At 40.5% G+C, this 18,485-nt stretch overlaps 1 protein-coding gene across 1 annotated transcript in view; it reads left to right on the top strand.

Annotated features, from left to right (window-relative positions):
- LOC121382064 overlaps window positions 1-17,282 on the top strand; it is a 31,602-nt gene extending 14,320 nt beyond the window's left edge. Inside the window, exons 2-3 of the mRNA XM_041511544.1 lie at window positions 11,653-11,777; window positions 14,822-17,282. Of these exons, the coding sequence (XP_041367478.1) occupies window positions 11,653-11,777; window positions 14,822-15,082 (386 nt within the window). The 3' untranslated portion in view covers window positions 15,083-17,282. The remainder of the gene's footprint in view (window positions 1-11,652; window positions 11,778-14,821) is intronic.
- Window positions 17,283-18,485: the final 1,203 nt, after the last annotated feature.

Raw genomic sequence — 18,485 nt, 5'->3', positions numbered from 1 at the left:
ACTCCCCGCCGCGGGTTTTGATTCCGATTTGTCCCAGCCATTACCAATCACGCAAACAACATCTACAATTCGTATCTTGTCACGCAACACCAATCTCACAACCACTTTCTAGAGAGAGAGGGAGAGGGAGAGAGAAAGAGGGAGAGACAAACAGAGCGACAGAGACAGACAGACAAAGACACGTGGACATAGACATAGAGAGAAACATCGACATAGACATAGAGAGAGACATATACATAGAGAGAAAGAAAGAAAGAAATGGTTTATTTAACGACGCACTCAACACATTTTATTTACGGTTATATGGCGTCGGACATATAGTTAAGAACCACACATATTTAGGGAGGAAACCCGCTGTCGCCACTTCATGGGCTACTCTTTTCGATTAGCAGCAAGGGATCTTTTATATGAACCATCCCATAGACAGGATAACACATACCACGGCCTTTGATGTACCAGTCGTGGTGCACTGGCTGGAGCGAGAAATAGCCCAATGGGCCCACTGACGGGGATCGATCCCAAACCGACCGCGCATCAAGCGAACGCTGTACCACTGAGCTACGTCCCGCCCCTATACATATATATATATATATATATATATATATATATATATATATATATATAGAGAGAGAGAGAGAGAGAGAGAGAGAGAGAGAGAGAGAGAGAGAGAGAGAGAGAGAGAGAGAGAGAGAGAGAGAGAGAGAGAGAGATATATATATATATATATATATATATATAGAGAGAGAGAGAGAGAGAGAGAGAGAGAGAGAGAGAGAGAGAGAGAGAGACGCACGGATGGACACCGAGAAAGACGGAAACAGATGGAGAGAAGGTCAACATCACCACTAGAACACATTGATTTATTAACCATCGGCTATTGGATGTCAAACATTCGATAGTTCTGACAGAATTTCGCTGCGATATGAACATAGGCGACCTAACTGTGGCTGGATCTTTATTGTCTTTTTGAAGAACAAATAATTACGTATTCAAAGTTTGCCATGACACCAGTAGAGCACATTGATTTCCTCTCTAAAACTATATGTCAGAATTACCAAATGTTTGATATTCAATAAATCAATGTGCTCTAGTGGTGCTGTAAAAACAAAAACGAAATAAACTTTAGAGAAAAATCAATACAGAGATACTACAGCACATTACAATGTCCAGAAATGTATTGGGTTGTAGAGATACTCATATTCTAGGCAACGAAAATTTAAGTAAATTTTAACAGGCGTACGGGCTTCCATTTTTGTAGCAGAGGGGGGAGGGTGGTGATCAGAGGTGAAGGTTGATTTTTGCCCGAATTAAACGAAAATGCCCAAATTTGAATAACAGCTATAAAGGGTTGGTGTCAAATCACTATGCATTTGTACTTTGGTTACAACTAATATTGTGATATTGTGGGTAGTATTATGGCTTCAGGCAAGCTCAATTTGCCCGAATATCTCTATCTTTTTTTGCCCGAATTTGAAGATTCCCAAGCCCCTTCCCGCCTTAAGCTCGTACTTGCTTATGCATTTTTTTTTATTCGCCGAAATCCCTTTAAAGTGGCTACAAACTCAGTATGGTCTCTTCAAAGAGTACTTGTAAGAACTGGCGGTCGTTAGAGCCGTGCCTACCACCATCTTGTAGGCCATCGTATTAGCAACGCGAGACTAAGTGGCTGCTCTCAAATCGAGTGCCTGACAGCCAACGCTAATGAATTATTTTAATGAACGCAGCGTTGTGCCTGAGGCGCGAATTCCATCTATCCGCAATCCGTATATGAATACATGCACATTGAACGTAATTAATAAGACATGGAAACGGACAAGCGTACGGAGTCGCATAAATGGAATCTACAAAACATATTTGCATAGAAAGTGGTTGCTACGTGTTCACATATATAGTAAGTATTACGCATTGCGGATTACGTATACGCCTATATAATACGCATTGCGAATTAGGTATACTCATATATAATACGTATTACGTATTGTGGAGTATGTATATGCCTATATAATATGTATTACGCATTGCGGATTACGTATAAGCAAATATAATACGCATTGCGGATTACGTATACGCATATATAACACGTATTACGGACAACTAGAATGTGCGCCTTATATTAAAATATCTGGGGTGGCAATAAACATTGCGGCTCTGTTTATCGACATCACTAGAGGAGGAATTGATTGATTTATCATAGCTATAGATGTAAAACATTTTATTTGGTTATTATGGCACGTAGTCTTCAGTGAAAACCAGCAAAAAAAATTCTGTTAGCAGCAAGAGATCTTTTATATTCCCTTTTGCACAGACAGGACAGCACATACCACGGCTATTGATATATCAGTCACGAGGAACTGGCTAGGACAGAGAAAATCACAATCAGAGAATGGGTCCACTGAGATGGTTCGATCCTACAACGTATGCACTACAGGCGAGCGCTCTACCGACTCGGCTAGATCTGAAGAGAATATTGTCTTTAAAATCTCGCTTATTGAGATGAGAAGCGTGACGTAGCCCAGTGGTAAACCGCTCGCCTGATGTGCGGTCGGTCTAGGATCGAACCCCGTCGGATGACCCGTTGGGATATTTCTCGTTCCAGGCAGTGCACCACGACTGGCATTTAAAAGGCCGCGGTGTGTGCTATCCTGTCTGTGGGATGTTGCATGTAAAAGATCCCTTGGTATTAATGGAAAAATGTAGTGGGTTTCTTCTCTAAGACTATATGTCAAAATTACCAACTGTTTGACGTCCAATAGCCGATGATTAATACATCAATGGGCGTTAGTGGTGTCGTTAAACAAACCAAACTTTATTGAGATGTTTTACTACTAGCACATATAAATCTACCAACCAATGTATTATACAGATCCGTAACTGTTCAAATCGTACACCTCCATGCATGTAAGGGTGGGGGAGAGGGGAGGTGGGTCTCTGAATATACTGTTATTTATTCTCATCAATTCCACAGTCAGATCTTAACTTGTAATGAAGAACACCGCACATTTGACCCGAAACCTTGGCATTTATCATCTGTAGGCACAAACTATAAATTTTATTGATTTTTCCATTTCACGAATTCTGAATGCATTACAAGTTCGTCCACTTTAGGGAAATGAATTTCTTGCTTACCAGATGGAAATAACCGTGATGTGAATTGTGATAGGGTATTTTTTATTACTAATTTTATTATAGTAATGAATATTTTTTATGGCCCGTTAAATAAAAACAAATATTGAATTAAACATATTGAAATACAAGGTAGGAAGTAGTTTTTTCTCTAGAATCCCATCACCACTCGCTGTAATGACGTTCTGTTATCTGTAAGGCTTTAGGCAAAGAAAGAAAGAAAGAAATGTTTTATTTAACGACACACTCAACACATTTTATTTACGGCGTCAGACATATGGTTAAGGACCACACAGATTTTGAAAGGAAACCCGCTGTCGGCACTACATGGGCTACTCTTTCCGATTAGCAGCAAGGGATCTTTTATTTGCGCTTCCCACAGGCAGGATAGCACAAACCATGACCTTTGTTGAACCCGTTATGGATCATTGGTCGGTGTAAGTGGTTTACACCTACCCATTGAGCCTTGCGGAGCACTCACTCAGGATCTCAAGATCTGTATTTCAGCACAACACTACACCTTCAACGTCTATCGACTGTCAATCTAGGGATTTTCTTGACGGGATGCAACCCATCTCGTCCCTATAAGCTGTGCACCCAAACGGCCTTAACGAGGCCACTCACGTGGACATATTGATCGGACTTTAAACTTTTAGATCTGCGTTCAAACGTTTATGTCGAAATTACTCTCTTTTTTTATTATTAAATAGTCCGATCCTCTCTTCTTTCTCTTATTTAATTTTGGACTGTCCTTCTAAAATGCTCCAAATTATATAAATATTCGGCCGAGCAGTCAATTTTTTTTATTTTTGGCTTGTAATTTTTTTTATTTTTTTTATTTTTTATTCTATTAACTTTTTTTACTAATTGCTATTTTCAAAATTCTGCCCATTTTCAACTCTACCCCTCCCCCCCCCCCCTCCCCCTCCCCCCTTCTCCATCCCGAGTCAGGTCACCGATCTTATCGGAGGTCGGACTCGGGATGGGCGCGTTCGAAACCCAAGTGGTATATGGGCACGTTAAACAAGTTATCATCATCATCGCTCAGGGTTTGGAGTCGGTATCTGGATTAAAAATCCCATGCCTCGACTGGGATCCGAACCCAGTACCTACCAGCCTGTAAACCGATGGCCAAACCACGACGCAACCGAGACCGGTGGCTTTAGGCAGTCCAGATGGGCATATTGTGAGCCATCTATTTTACGCAGAGGCGAAATTTAGCACAGTCGGTTGAGTAGAATAGAATAGATGTTTAACGACACTCCAGCACGAACAACCTCAGTCGTTTGAGTGCTCGCTTGAGGAGCTTTCGTCGCAGGATTGACTGGGGGGTTTTCTCGTTCCAACCAGTGCACCACAACTGGTCAGAGTTACGATTATTCCATATTGATGTATATATTTCTTGTTGTTTATTAAGACAAATTATAAACCAAGGTTCGAACATCTGGCAGTGTGTAAATATAGCACATGTCCTATGACGTCTGTTGCCAGATCTGTGGTTGACGCCAGCACAGACGCAGTGTGTTTTGTCACATTCGATTCAATGCGTTTCAGTTTGGACTGGTACCATACTCGCCAGACCCAGACCCAGCTTCGGTGTGTTTTGGGCCTTAACCTTCGTGTATATAGGTTTTCAGTTCACAAGCAGACCACGCCGTGAAAAACGACTGATGAGTGATTAATTGCTCCCCAAACTTAGATTATGGGGAGTCAATTAAGATATTACCTTAAAGGGACATTCCTGAGTTTGATGCATTGTAAGACGTTTCCGACTAATAAAATATTTCTACGATTAAACTTACATATTAAATATATTTTCTTGTTTATAATATCAGCAATCTAATTAAAATTAGCTCCACTATTACATGTGGATCTAACAGCAGCCAGCTGGAGCTCATGTCCACCAATCAAAACCTTACTTGCAGAATCATGCCAGTGATTTGAAAATAATTTGAAAATATTCCAAATTATTCTGAGGGTATACGATATGTTTCATGTGAATTACGAATGCCTTATTTAGACCAGTAGAACTAATTTTAATCAGATTGCTAACAACACTGCGTAGTCTCCAATATCCAGGTAACATTTCGTCTGTAAATAATAATTTAAATATTGACCAATCACACTTCGCCTTTTATAACGTTATTTGGGAGCATACAAATTCTAAAAATATCGGGCAAGTCTATTTTAGTGGCCGCAGTACAGCGAACCATACCAATACGTACGGGATGGGTTATCAGTCTTCAATGTTATATTAAAAATTATTTATTTATTTATATATATATATATATATATATATATAAAAACCTAAATCAGTCTTCAGTTTTTCATTACAAATTATTTATTTTATAAAATAAAACATGTTTTAAGGCATTCGTAATTCACACGAAACATGTAAACCCTCAGGATAATTCGGAATGTTTTCAAATTATTTTTAAATCACTGGCATGATTCTGCAAGTAAGGTTTTGATTGGTGGACATGAGCTCCAACTGGCTGCTGTTAGATCCACATGTAATAGTGGAGCTAATTTTAATTAGATTGGAATATCAGTGTCTGTATATTCAATGTGTTTCTAGTCGTCTTACTATTTGTAACAAGCCCAAACTGGATTTTGTCTTCAAATAATTTCGGGGTTTTTTTTTTTTTAGGAAATAAATGAAATTCAATCTATTACAAATATTAGAACGATCGAAAAAATGTTTAATATACAGCCACTAATGTTTCATGCAGAAAACTATATTTGATATGTAATTACATTCGTTAAAACGTCCCTGTTAGTCGATAACATCTTAAAAATTGCAGCAAACTCAGGAATGTCCCTTTAATGATACCATATCAATTCCCATGCTACGTGGAGATAGGAATTACTCTCCTTGAACTAGTCTCAGGTGAGTGATGGTGAGCGAGAGCGATAGCTTCTCTTAAACAGTGAAGGAAATGAAGGAAGGAAATGTTTTACTTAACGACGCACTCAACACGTTTCATTTACGGTTATATGGCGTCGGACATATGGTTAAGGACCACACAGATATTGAGAGAGGAAACCCGCTGTCGCCACTTCATGGGCTACTCTTTTCGATTAGCAACAAGGGATCTTTTATATGCACCATCCCACAGACAGGATAGTACATACCACGGCTTTTGTTACACGCTGGAACGAGAAATAAACCAATGGATCCATCGACGGGGATCGATCCTAGACCGACCGCGCATCAAGCGAACATTTTACCACTGGGCTACGTCCCGCCACTCGCTTAAACAGTGAGGTCTGATTAAGATTGTTTACTTCTATACCAGAAAAAAAAAAACCTTGTGTGTTGTCTGTGACACTGGATCTGGAAACAGATATGTTCATCCTAGTATGATCTGCCAACACTCGAGATGCAAGGTCAGAAGTTTCTTGAAGAGTGAAAGATTTCTAACACGTATTCTCTCCAGAAATAATTGATCTTGCCGACTGCCATATCCTAATTGTTGTGTGAAATGTAATACCATCATTCATTGATTTATTTCGTTAAAACTACTTCGACTTCCAGATAATTTGAGCTAAATGGCGCGCTATAACGTGTCCCAAGTTTCAATCCGTGACAATAGACGTTAAAGTTAACGCTTGGTTTGTTTAATGACACCATTAGAGCACATTGATTAATTAATCATCGGCTATTAACAAACATTTGATGATAATTCTGACTTGTAGTCATCAGAGGAAACCCGCAACATGTTTCCTAATACAGCAAGGGGTGTGTTATATGCACAGTCAGGAAATCACATCCACGGCCTTTGACCAGTTCTGGTACACTGGTTGGAACGAGAGAAACCCAATCAGTTGAATGGATAGAGAGAGAGAGAGAGAGAGAGAGAGAGAGAGAGAGAGAGAGAGAGAGAGAGAGAGAGAGAGAGAGAGAGATCCCGACGGTGGGCCCATTGGGTTATTTCTCGTTCCAACCAGTGCAACACGACTGGTATATCAAAGACCGTGGTATGCGCTATCCTGTCTGTGGGATGGTGCATATAAAAGATCCCTTGCTGCTAATGGGGAAATGTAGCGGGTTTCATATATGCTAAGACCATATGTCAAAATTAGCAAATGTTTGACATCCAATAGCCGATGATTAATAAATCATTGTGCTTGTCACGGGGATTCTATAATACCCGTAACTGAATAAAACACGATTGTCCAAATATCTCTCCTAACTGTATATCTATTAGATCTCTGTAACAGGCAGTTATATACCCGCGTTGGCTCGTCTAGGTATGATCAGAGATACGATCTTATATAAAGTATATATTATATAGCACGTTTAGTTCACTAGAAAACAACAAAAACACAATACACTTTGGAATCTGTATTAACCTACGCTGACAAATGTACAGCCGCAGTAGTTAATTAATAACAACAATAATAACAACCCAGAACTGATCACTTAATTAGTTAATCTCTAGGTGTCTAGATTACACAATATGCTAATCACTTCACCGTGACACAACACCCACACGTGTGATAATTGAGAAACGCTTCCAGGGGAACTTAATTAATAAAGGAATTACAACACTATTCCTAACTGGTTAATTTTTAATTAACCCTTAACTACTCATTCAGTAACCTTGTAACACAGAATTAATACTGGTACCTATCACAATAAAGACAATAACCTACAGTTTACCTAGGTCTTCTAGGATAACTGGCTAAGCTTTATATTACCAAATACTCGTATAAATATAGACCAGTAAGACTACGATTTACTTCGTCAGATGACCGAAGACACTGTCTAAATAATATTGGTATAATACAGTATTAAAATATTTAAAGTCACATCAGTCACATCAAGGTTATACAACAGAGCAGAAATAAAATATTTACCAAAGTCCAAACGGACAACGTTCCCCCGGGATACCTTCCTATCGTTCTGGTTCTCCTTTTTGGTTCTCTAAACCCTAGCTATTTATTATAAAATCAGAAAATCGCCTGGGGGTACAAGGCGGTCCTCCCCCTATCATCTGATATTCCACCTCTCCCAGAGTCGGTATATTCTCTCTGATCGTCAGTCTGGCTGTCGCCATCCCGCGAGCAATCCCCTGGCCATAAACAGCACTACCGGAGATATTACGTAACTACTCGCCACATGGCCTCCGCACCTGGCTGGATGTGTATTAGACGACCGTCGCGCAAGGGTATTACGTAACAAGTTGCCCATCTGGGCTTAAGTGCTTATTGGACTGCACACGGCCCTCTAACACAATTAATATTGCCACAGGCGAAAACAAAATTACGAGCATGATCCGTCACAGTGCTCTAGTGGTGTCGTTAAACAAAACAAACTTTAAACTTCGGTTAAGATCAGCTCTCCTTTTATAGTGAAGCATGGTAGCATACTCTCACAACTCTCATATTACTTCTTTTGGAATCGGTTTCGTGTGAACATACGGTTTTGAATATGCTAATAGAATATTCTTGTATTTAATATTTAATAATTCAAGTGCTTATATTACACGCTACGTAGAAATATATATATATTGTTTTTGATGTTATAGTGGTGAGTAAATTAACGCATATTAGGCCTATAATTAATTTAATTTGAAAAAAATTACCTTCCTTTTAACTGTGAAGTACCGTTAATGAACTGACGTGTTGAACTCGAACGCTCAAATATCACATTTGTTATAAGAGAGACGTAATTATGAAAACCTGTTTTCGTGACATCAAAGTCGTACAAGTCCAGATCAGACGATCTTAATGTACACTGAATGTCGTCTGCTTCCTATCCTATAAATTATAATCTAGTACATATTTGTAATGAATCATGATCAGTTTTGTATTAATTCCAAAACATTAAAGGCATATTGTTACAGACCACTGACCTATTTAATGGTCTAACAAAGTATTACCTGAACAAAAATAATTTGCTTTGTCCCTAAATATACCTTATTCAACCATCTTCATGACCACCATATTCCATTTATTACTGACATTTTGTAAAAAATAATTGAATTATGGCAATGGTCCATAATTCAAAAACTAAAATTGCCGAGAGGGATGACATGGATTTCATTCTATCATGGTTCAGTTAAGGTGATGCGATAGCTAGATTTGGTTTCCAGCAAATGTAATTTTATTTATTATCCATTTTTAGAGAACTAAGGTCCTTAAATCCGTGTGCACCCAAACGGCCTTAATGAGGCCACTCGCGTGGACATAACGATCGGAGTTTAAACTTTTAGATCTGCGTTCAAAATTTTATGTCGAAATTACTTCTTTTTTAAAAATATTATTAAATAGTCCGATCCTCTCTTCTTTCTCTTATTTACTTTTGGACTGTCCTTGTAAAATGCTCAAAATTATATAAATATTCGGCCGAGCAGTCAATTCTTTTTTTATTTTTGGCTTGTAACCTTTTTATTTTTATTTATTTAATCTATTAACTTCTTTACTAATTGCTATTTTCAAAATTCTGCCCATTTTCCCCCCCCCCCCCCCCCCCCTCTTTCCATCCCGAGTCAGGTCACCGATCTTATCGGAGGTCGGACTCGGGATGGGCGTGTTCGAAACCCTAGTGGTATATGGGCACGTTAAACTAGTTATCATCACCACCTTAAATCCGTGACAGTATGCCTTTAACATCTTCCGATTCATTTACGCCCGTTTTCTTGAGCTTTAAACGTGATAACACAGAGACTGGATTCAAGTGTTTCTCTTTTTTTCTGGCTTTTTAAAATAAAAAAATAAAATAAAAATAATAATAATAATTTTCCCAAGTTGGTCCATGTACTCCTTTCCCCTTAACCCCCTCCCTGTTTTTTCTTGTGTTTTCCTTTCGATGTGTTAAGGCAATAACCAGCTATTCTTTATATTTAACTGTCATTGACCAATTAATTATATTTGTTAAATCATCATCATCATCATCGTCGTCGTCGTCGTCGTCTCCATCGCCGTCATCATCATCATTATCATCATCAATATCATAATCATCATATTTAGTATCCGTTCTAAAGAGGTTGATAGTTGACACTGCGATAAGGCACCAAATTTGGAACATATATTTTATGACAGGTAGCCTTTTAAACACACTATTTTCAAAATGGCCGCCATGAAATTTTAAAATGCATTTGTTTCCCTTCTTAATTTAACATTTATAGTAAATATGTGCTCAGCTATGATCTTGGCATGATAAATAGATTAAGATAGGATTAGATTACCTCATTTGCATATATGTTCATCGTCGCCGTGCTATTAGTAGGCTACAAAATGTTTTAGTTTTAGTTATTTTACTCGAATAAAGAAATAGATGGCCATTCCATAAATACTCCTGGCTGTCCAAATCAGGCAGTAAGTAAACACTGTCACCAAGGGTAGGGTTGGTGGTCCAAGTACACTGGTGTAGCCAATATTTTAGATGGGGGGGGGGGGGGGGGGAGGGGGGAACCCATAATGGGTAGGGGCAACCCACACTATGTATGTATATATGTATGATGTTATAAAATTTAGTTTTTAAAAAACGTTTGGTCGGGAGGGGGAGGGGCGTGGCCCCCGTGGTCCCCAATCCCTGCGCCACTGTATAAGCACCAACAGACCAACCTGGTAACCTAGATCGGTAAAGCCGACGCCACACGATACGAGTATCTCGTACGAGAATAGTCGATTGCAATTAACAATGTCGTCGCATAGCAATCTTCGACTAAGACCGTGGCTGAATATGTTTCATGGGCATAATGGAAAGGATCAGTTTGCCATTGCTCTTGATGGCTTGCACGCTGATATCACATTATTTCACGTTATAGCTGACTGACTTAAAGGTGGTATCATCATCTGCTCTGGTACAGGCACGGCGGAACAGGGGTTGCTAAGGGGACTCTAGCATATAATTCTTAATCGAAATATTATTTGTAGTGAATCTTAAGACAGAGATTAATTTTACTTGTAAAATGCAGGAATTAGCATTTCAGGATATCTAGTTTTCAACATTTTACGGGAGAAGCATACCCCACCCCCACCCACTCCTAGAAACTTTGCTTTGCGCGCTCGATCTCAGTCAGTTCCCCTCACTGTTTCTGCCAGAAAGAAAATTTTGGGTATGGCGCTATGGAATTGCATACAACCACAGTCAACAGGAAGTATATGGTGCCTCCCTCGGTAAGAAAATGGGTTAAGTTTAGGGTTTGGGTTAAGAAAATCATACAGTAATGATAAGAACAATTAATTTTGTCAAAAGTTTAACTTAAAAAAAATAAAATATGCAAAACAATTTGTGTATGGCGCCATACCCGTTTGACCCTGCCCCAATGTCTACTTGCTTCCGCCGTACCTGTGGTATAGACAAATATTACAATGCCGAGAAAACGCCATGCTGGTGATGGTCATCAAGCAAGGACAAGATCACGCCATTAGTTTCAGAACACTTTTACTCGTGTTAGTAAAATAAATAAAAAACCGTGTTAGTAACAGCGTCATTATTATCTAGTAATAAAGTTACACTTATTTTCGGGATATTTTTTCTTTATTAATCTAATAATGTGTTTGTATTGGGTGCAGGTCTGACTGTTTTGGTGTGTACCAGTCTAACATGCTGGAAGTGTATCGGCAAGTCATGCACACGAGACCCAGCTAACGACTACAGAGCCAGTCGAATCACGTGTCGAGACGGGGAACAGTGCATGGTAAACATATATATTTTTATTTTAATATATTTGATATTAAATTCAGTAGCGGATCCAGGGGTTTTTGTGTAAAAGGAGAGATCAGTCATCACATCTGGACCCTCCCCCCCCCCCTTCAGAAATCCTGCATCCACGCCTGTTAATTATGTGGTGTATTCTAAAGAATAACACACTATGCTATTTATGGAAAGAAAGAAATGTTTTATTTAACGACGCACTCAAAACATTTTATTTACGGTTATATGGCGTCAGACATATGGTTAAGGACCACACAGATTTTGAGAGGAAACCCGCTGTCGCCACTGTATGGGCTACTCTTTCTGATTAGCAGCAAGGGACCAGTTATTTGCGCTTCCCACAGGCAGGATAGCATAAACCATGGCCTTTGTTGAACCAGTTATGGATCACTGGTCGGTGCAAGTGGTTTACACCTACCCACTGAGCCTTGCGAAGCACTCACTCAGGGTTTGGAGTCGGTAACTGGATTAAAAATCCCCGATCTAATTAAAATTAGCTCCACTATTACATGTGGATCTAACAGCAGCCAGCTGGAGCTCATGTCCACCAATCAAAACCTTACTTGCAGAATCATGCCAGTGATTTAAAAATAATTTGAAAACATTCCGAATTATTATCCTGAGGGTATACGACAAGTTTCGTGTGAATTATGAATGCCTTAAAACATGTTTTATTTTCTAAAATAAATAATTTGTAATATAAAATTGAAGACTGATAACCCATCCCGTACGTATTGGTATGGTTCGCTGTACTGCGGCCACTAAAATTGACTCGCCCGATATTTTTAGAATTTGTATGCTCCCAAATAACGTTATAAAAGGCGAAGTGTGATTGGTCAATATTTAAATTAATATATTGCCCCGGAATTGGTCACTGGCGAAGTCAGAGGCTAAGTCCGGAGTGGGCGTGCCTGAACCTCTGTGGATATTGTCACGTAAATAGAGTTCCCATCCCATCCCATAAATTATTATTTACAGACGAAATGTTACCTGGACATTGGAGACTACGCAGTGTTGTTAGCAATGTGATTAAAATTAGTTCTACTGGTCTAAATAAGGCATTCGTAATTCACATGAAACATGTCGTAGGCCTATACCCTCAGGATAATTCGGAATGTTTTCAAATTATTTTCAAGTCACTGGCATGATTCTGCAAGTAAGGTTTTGATTAGTGGATATGAGCTCCAACTGGTTGCTGTTAGATCCACATGTAATAGTGGAGCTAATTTTAATTAGATTGAAAAATCCCATGCCTCGACTGGGATCCGAACCCAGTACTTACCAGCCTGTAGACCGATGGCCTAACCACGACGCCACCGAGGCCGGTATATAGATCTGAATGAAAGCGGTTGTCCGCCTACTAATGTGCATTGTGTCAGTGTCAGTGTTATTTTATTAATGCCGATGATGACTAATGCGCGTCAAAACAGTTCCACACAATTCAATCGACTTTGTGTAAACAAGAACTAATGTTTCGGTGTTCCAAAGATGTAATTTAGATAGGGTGCGCAATTGATCTAAGCACGGCTCCAAATCATATTTAGCACGTTCTTTCAAAAGTGGGATTTTATTTCATACAGCACGCATATATGAAGAAGAGAAAAACAACAACCACTCACTCACTCACTCAAAAAAAAAATTACAAGCCAAAAATAAAAAGAATTGACTGCTCGGTCGAATATTTATATAATTTGGAGCATTTTAGAAGGACAGTCCAAAAATAAATAAGAAAAAGAAGAGAGGATCGGACTATTTAATAATATTTAAAAAAAAGTAATTTCGACATAAACTTTTGAACGAAGGTCTAAAAGTTTAAAGTCCGATATATATGTCCACGTGAGTGGCCTCGTTAAGGCCGTTAGGTTGGTTTCTACTTCGGAGAGGCTGGAGATTCCCGGAGTGTCGACAGTTGGTCTTTTCGCTGACGTAGTGTCTGAACTACACTGGAGTAGCCGGGGCCGCAGACTGCACTGATCATCTTGTGTATGGATCTGTTGTCGATCTTGGCGAACAAGATGCACTGTCTGTAGAGGTCTGGTCCCTCCGGTGCGTGACGACTACTCCACGTATTCCACTAAAGATCTTGTTGTGTAGCTCGTAGCTGCTGCCGTCATCCAGTGGTCTCCAGTCCGCGTTGAGGTATCCTCCCCGAAGTCGTTGTGGATCCCGCGTGTCCCCCTGCATATACTGGTGCATTTGGCGTCGAAGTCCGTTGATGGCAAGGACCCATTCGGCGTCGTCAGGGGGCGGGGATACCGGCGGCGGCTTGGTCTTGGCTGGTTGGGTGGTCGGTGATGTCGCCTTCCGCTTCGCCGCCGCAACAACAACATGTCCCTGTGTCGACTCAACGGGAGCGGTCGGTATAATTGACCGCTGCACCGGAGTCGGCGTCCGGGGAGTGGAGGTCGGTGGTACCGCCCTTGGAGGCTGGTACATCGCGATGTCCAGGCTCGAATACGGCTGATTCGGGGATGCAGGCGCCGATGGCGATCGCGTCCTCTCCGGCGAACTCGGTAGGGGCGGCGACGCAGAAGGGACCGCCGCTGGCGATTGAGCCGCCAGCTTTGTCCCCCCCCCCCCCCCCCCCCGAGCCGTCCCTGGCACGGGTTTCTTCTTCCTCCTTCCTCTTCCAGTCTCTCCGTTCCTCTTCTTTGGAGGCGGGTCACCGTATACCAAAGACACGGTCGCCCGTGTCCCGGTATAGGTACCCCGGAACTCCAGTAGAGCCCCAAAGCTGGCTATCAGTCCCCCCAGGTGTGGGGGGGGGGGGGGGGGGCAACTCGAGAGCGCACGTAGACACGTCTACTCGCATCGCGAAAACAGTTGGGAGTCGTTGCTTTAGAGTGTGATTTTTTAATACACAACACACTCTTTATTACGTAGGTTACGTTACGGTAACGTATTTCATCATGAAAATCTGCGGCCGGTAAAACACACGTTTTACTACCTCATATTTGAGTAGATGTATCCAATCAGATTCGTTCTTACAGATGGGTTAAATTTTAATATGTGTTTTATTGCTTGTAGAAAGTGTATTACAAGATGGAGGACGTTAACGCTTCGACGACGTACGAGAGTGTGACGCGGTCGTGTTCTCTCGGCCACTGCCAACAGTTGACGACGGCGGCCTTCGACACGTGTATACGCAGCAAGCACTACAACATCAGCGGGTGCGCGCTGCGCATGTGCTGCAACCACGACTTCTGCAATACAGGTTCCTCAATGAGAGACGTTAGCAACCTGTTGTCGGCACTGTCATTCATACTGTTTGTACATGTTGTCAAATGATTTTCGTTTTGTTCATTATTCAAGAGGTGTGTGATTGTACAGGGACCTGTGTAGAAATCAACATCATCCTGATCAAGCAGATTTCTTTTTTAAAATATATTTTTCGGGGAAGCATGACTCGACCTCGACCCCCCTCCCCCCATAATCTTCACTCGTCAGTCTAGATCCCCCCCCCCCCTACATAAATTCCTGCACATGCGCCTGTTGTATTTATTAATCATCAACAGGTCTGCGTTCAGTACAAGTACATCATATTTATCGAGTGCAGTCGCTAACGATTTGGCTTGTTCTCGCTCTGCCACACCCATGTAACACACAGCAACAAAAGCAATCCAGTGACAGTTATTTGAATGCAAGGCAGTTAGACTGTTCATAGTTCGATTGGAAATAAATGTGTTTCATATCCCACTAATCCATTTGTCCACTCCGTCTTTGAAATCTTTGTCACTAAATTTTATAAAGTCAGCCTACGCTATACCCTGTCCTGGCGATATTTTCGACTGGAACAATCATTTCGAATATGATAAGCTGCTGAATGACTTATGCAAGTGGTGTGTTTTGATTGGCTGAATGAAATGTCACGTGGACGAGGGCAACGTTGATTCTGGTGAGATCTACCAGCAGAAAGCTTCAGAATGGAAGAAGGAAAGAAATGTTTTATTTAACGATGCACTCAACACATTTTATTTACGGTTATATGGCGTCAGACATATGGTTAAGGACCACACAGATATTGAGAGAGGAAACCTGCTGTCGCCACTTCATGGGCTACTCTTTCCGATTAGCAGCAAGGGATCTTTTATATGCACCATCCCACAGACAGGGTAGTACATACCACGGCCCTTGGTATGCCAATCATGGTTCATTGGCTGGGACGATAAATAGCCCAATGGACCTACTGACGGGAATCGATCCCAGGCTGACCGCGCATCAGCGAGCCAGAATAGAGTGAATATTAAGTTATGATTTCATTCACACAGATCTGGTTTCTCAGTGTCTACACCTTCCACATCTAATGACTGTCACTGTCACTCTTGAGGTTTTCTTGACGGCATGCAACCCATCTCGGCCCTGCAAGCTGTGCACCAAAACGCCTGGACATATAGATCGGACTTTAAACCTTTAGACCTACCTTAAAATGTTATGTCCAAGTTGCTATCTGATCCTCTCTTCTTTCTCTCATTTATTTTTGGACTGTCCTAAAATGTTCCAAATTATATAAATATTCAGCCGAACAGTCAATTCCTTTTTATTTTTGGCTTAACCTTTTTTAAAAAATGAAACACTGATAAACAGAATTTGAATTAATGAAAAAGTTAGTAGATTTTTAAGATTTTAAAAATCTATTAACTTTTTTACTAATTGCTATTCCAAATTCTGCCCATTTCCCAACCCCTCACCCCCGCCCTTTCTATACCGGACCTAGTCAGTGGCGAAGTCGAAGATTGTGCCCTGGGAGAGACGTGCGTGAACCTTAATTGGATATAGATGTAGCCACGTTAATATGGTATCCTGTTCTATCCTATCAGACTGCACATTTCGACTATACATTTTCACTACTGAAAATCAATATGTACTACAACTCGCTACAATGGGACTTTATTACAAAATAAATGTGCTCACTGTCACCAAGTAGCAGTAGTGACATAACAGTTCATTTATCAAGTTCACCTCATTTGTAAGATAATATGACCATCATTTGCATACATACGTATATATGAATAAGAAGTTCGGTCTTTATGTTGTTTGTGCCTGATATAAAATCGTAGCTCACTTTTTAACTATCCATACCTTTGTTTAACATCCAATAGCCGTGTGTATTTTTGTGCTAGGGTGTCGTTAAACATTAATAAATTAATTCATCATTCATTCATTCATTCATTCATTCATTCATTCGTTGACCTTTAACTTGATTTGGGGGTATATGGGTGGCTTTTAATTAACACAGTACTGATGACTTATAACTGGCACATTGCACTATAAATTCGTAAATATTTTGCCATATTCGTCATTAGTAAGGAAGATATAGTATGCTTTTAAAGTTTTATATGGTATATTAAAGTTTCGTGGTAGCGATTTCAAACTATTCCTCCAATGGGGCGCTGATGTGATTGTGAATTGTCAGGTAATAATTAGATAGCTATCGATTATGTAGATGACTTTCTGTTTAATGAATTTGTTTTTGTGTCAATAAATGAAACATATAAAATTGTGTTTTTGATATTTAATTTACACACACACACACACACACACACACACTCACGCACACGCACACACCCACACCCACACACCACACGCACACGCACACACACATACACACACACACACACCACCCACACACACACACACACACAGACAGACACACACACACACACACACACACACACACACACACACACACACACACACCACACACACACACACACACACACACACACACGCACGCACACACACACACACACACACACCCTCACACCCGCCCCACACACACACACCCACACACGCACACGCACACACACACCCCCGCCCCCGCCGTCTGCTGCTGTTTTGATGAAGGGGAACGTAGGTGTCGGAAGGGTTGTGAAGAAGGCAGGGATCAATGGTTCCTTAAAGGCATATTGTCACAGATCACTGACCTATTTACTGGTCCAACAAAGTATTACCGGAACAAAAATAATTTGATTTGTTCCTAAATGTACTTTATTCAACCATCTTCATAACCACCAGACTCCATTTATTAATGATATTTTGTAATCCATTGACTAGATCCATTGACAGCGATTGACCCTACCATCCATTGAATTCCGCCCTTGTGTTGTTTTAACAACCTTGGTCGTAGTTTATTATTGATATTGCTTGTTTAATGTGCAGGAAATAACTTGATGTTATGAGTCTATAGTCTGTAAATAAAAATTTAAAACAATTAAAATACAAAACCCCAACCACATAGGTTAAGTAACAAAGACCAGTAAATGTCTTTTATGAAAAAGGTCTCTGATTACAGCTATTAGCTCTTTTCAGAAGCCAAGACAATCATACCGACCTCGGTGGTGTGGTGTTAAGCCATCGAACATAAAAAGTGTGTTTTATTTAACGACGCCACTAGAGCACATTGATGTTTTATCTTATCATCGGCTATTGGACGTCAAACATAATATGGTCATTCTGACACTGTTTTTAGAGGAAACCCACTGTCGCCACATAGGCTACTCTTTTACGACAGGCAGCAAGGGATCTTTTATTTTCACTTCCCCACAGGCAGGATAGCACACACCATGGCCTTTGTTTAACCAGTTATGGATCACTGGTCGGTGCAAGTGGATTACACCTACCCACTGAGCCTTGCGGAGCACTCACTCAGGGTTTGGAGTCGGTATCTGGATTAAAAATCCCATGCCTCGGC

Source organism: Gigantopelta aegis, chromosome 9 (genome assembly GCF_016097555.1).
Source record: "Gigantopelta aegis isolate Gae_Host chromosome 9, Gae_host_genome, whole genome shotgun sequence".
Classification (NCBI taxonomy): domain Eukaryota; kingdom Metazoa; phylum Mollusca; class Gastropoda; order Neomphalida; family Peltospiridae; genus Gigantopelta; species Gigantopelta aegis.
The sequence above is the reverse complement of the archived record's forward strand: the minus strand, read 5'-3'. Positions and strand labels throughout refer to the sequence as shown.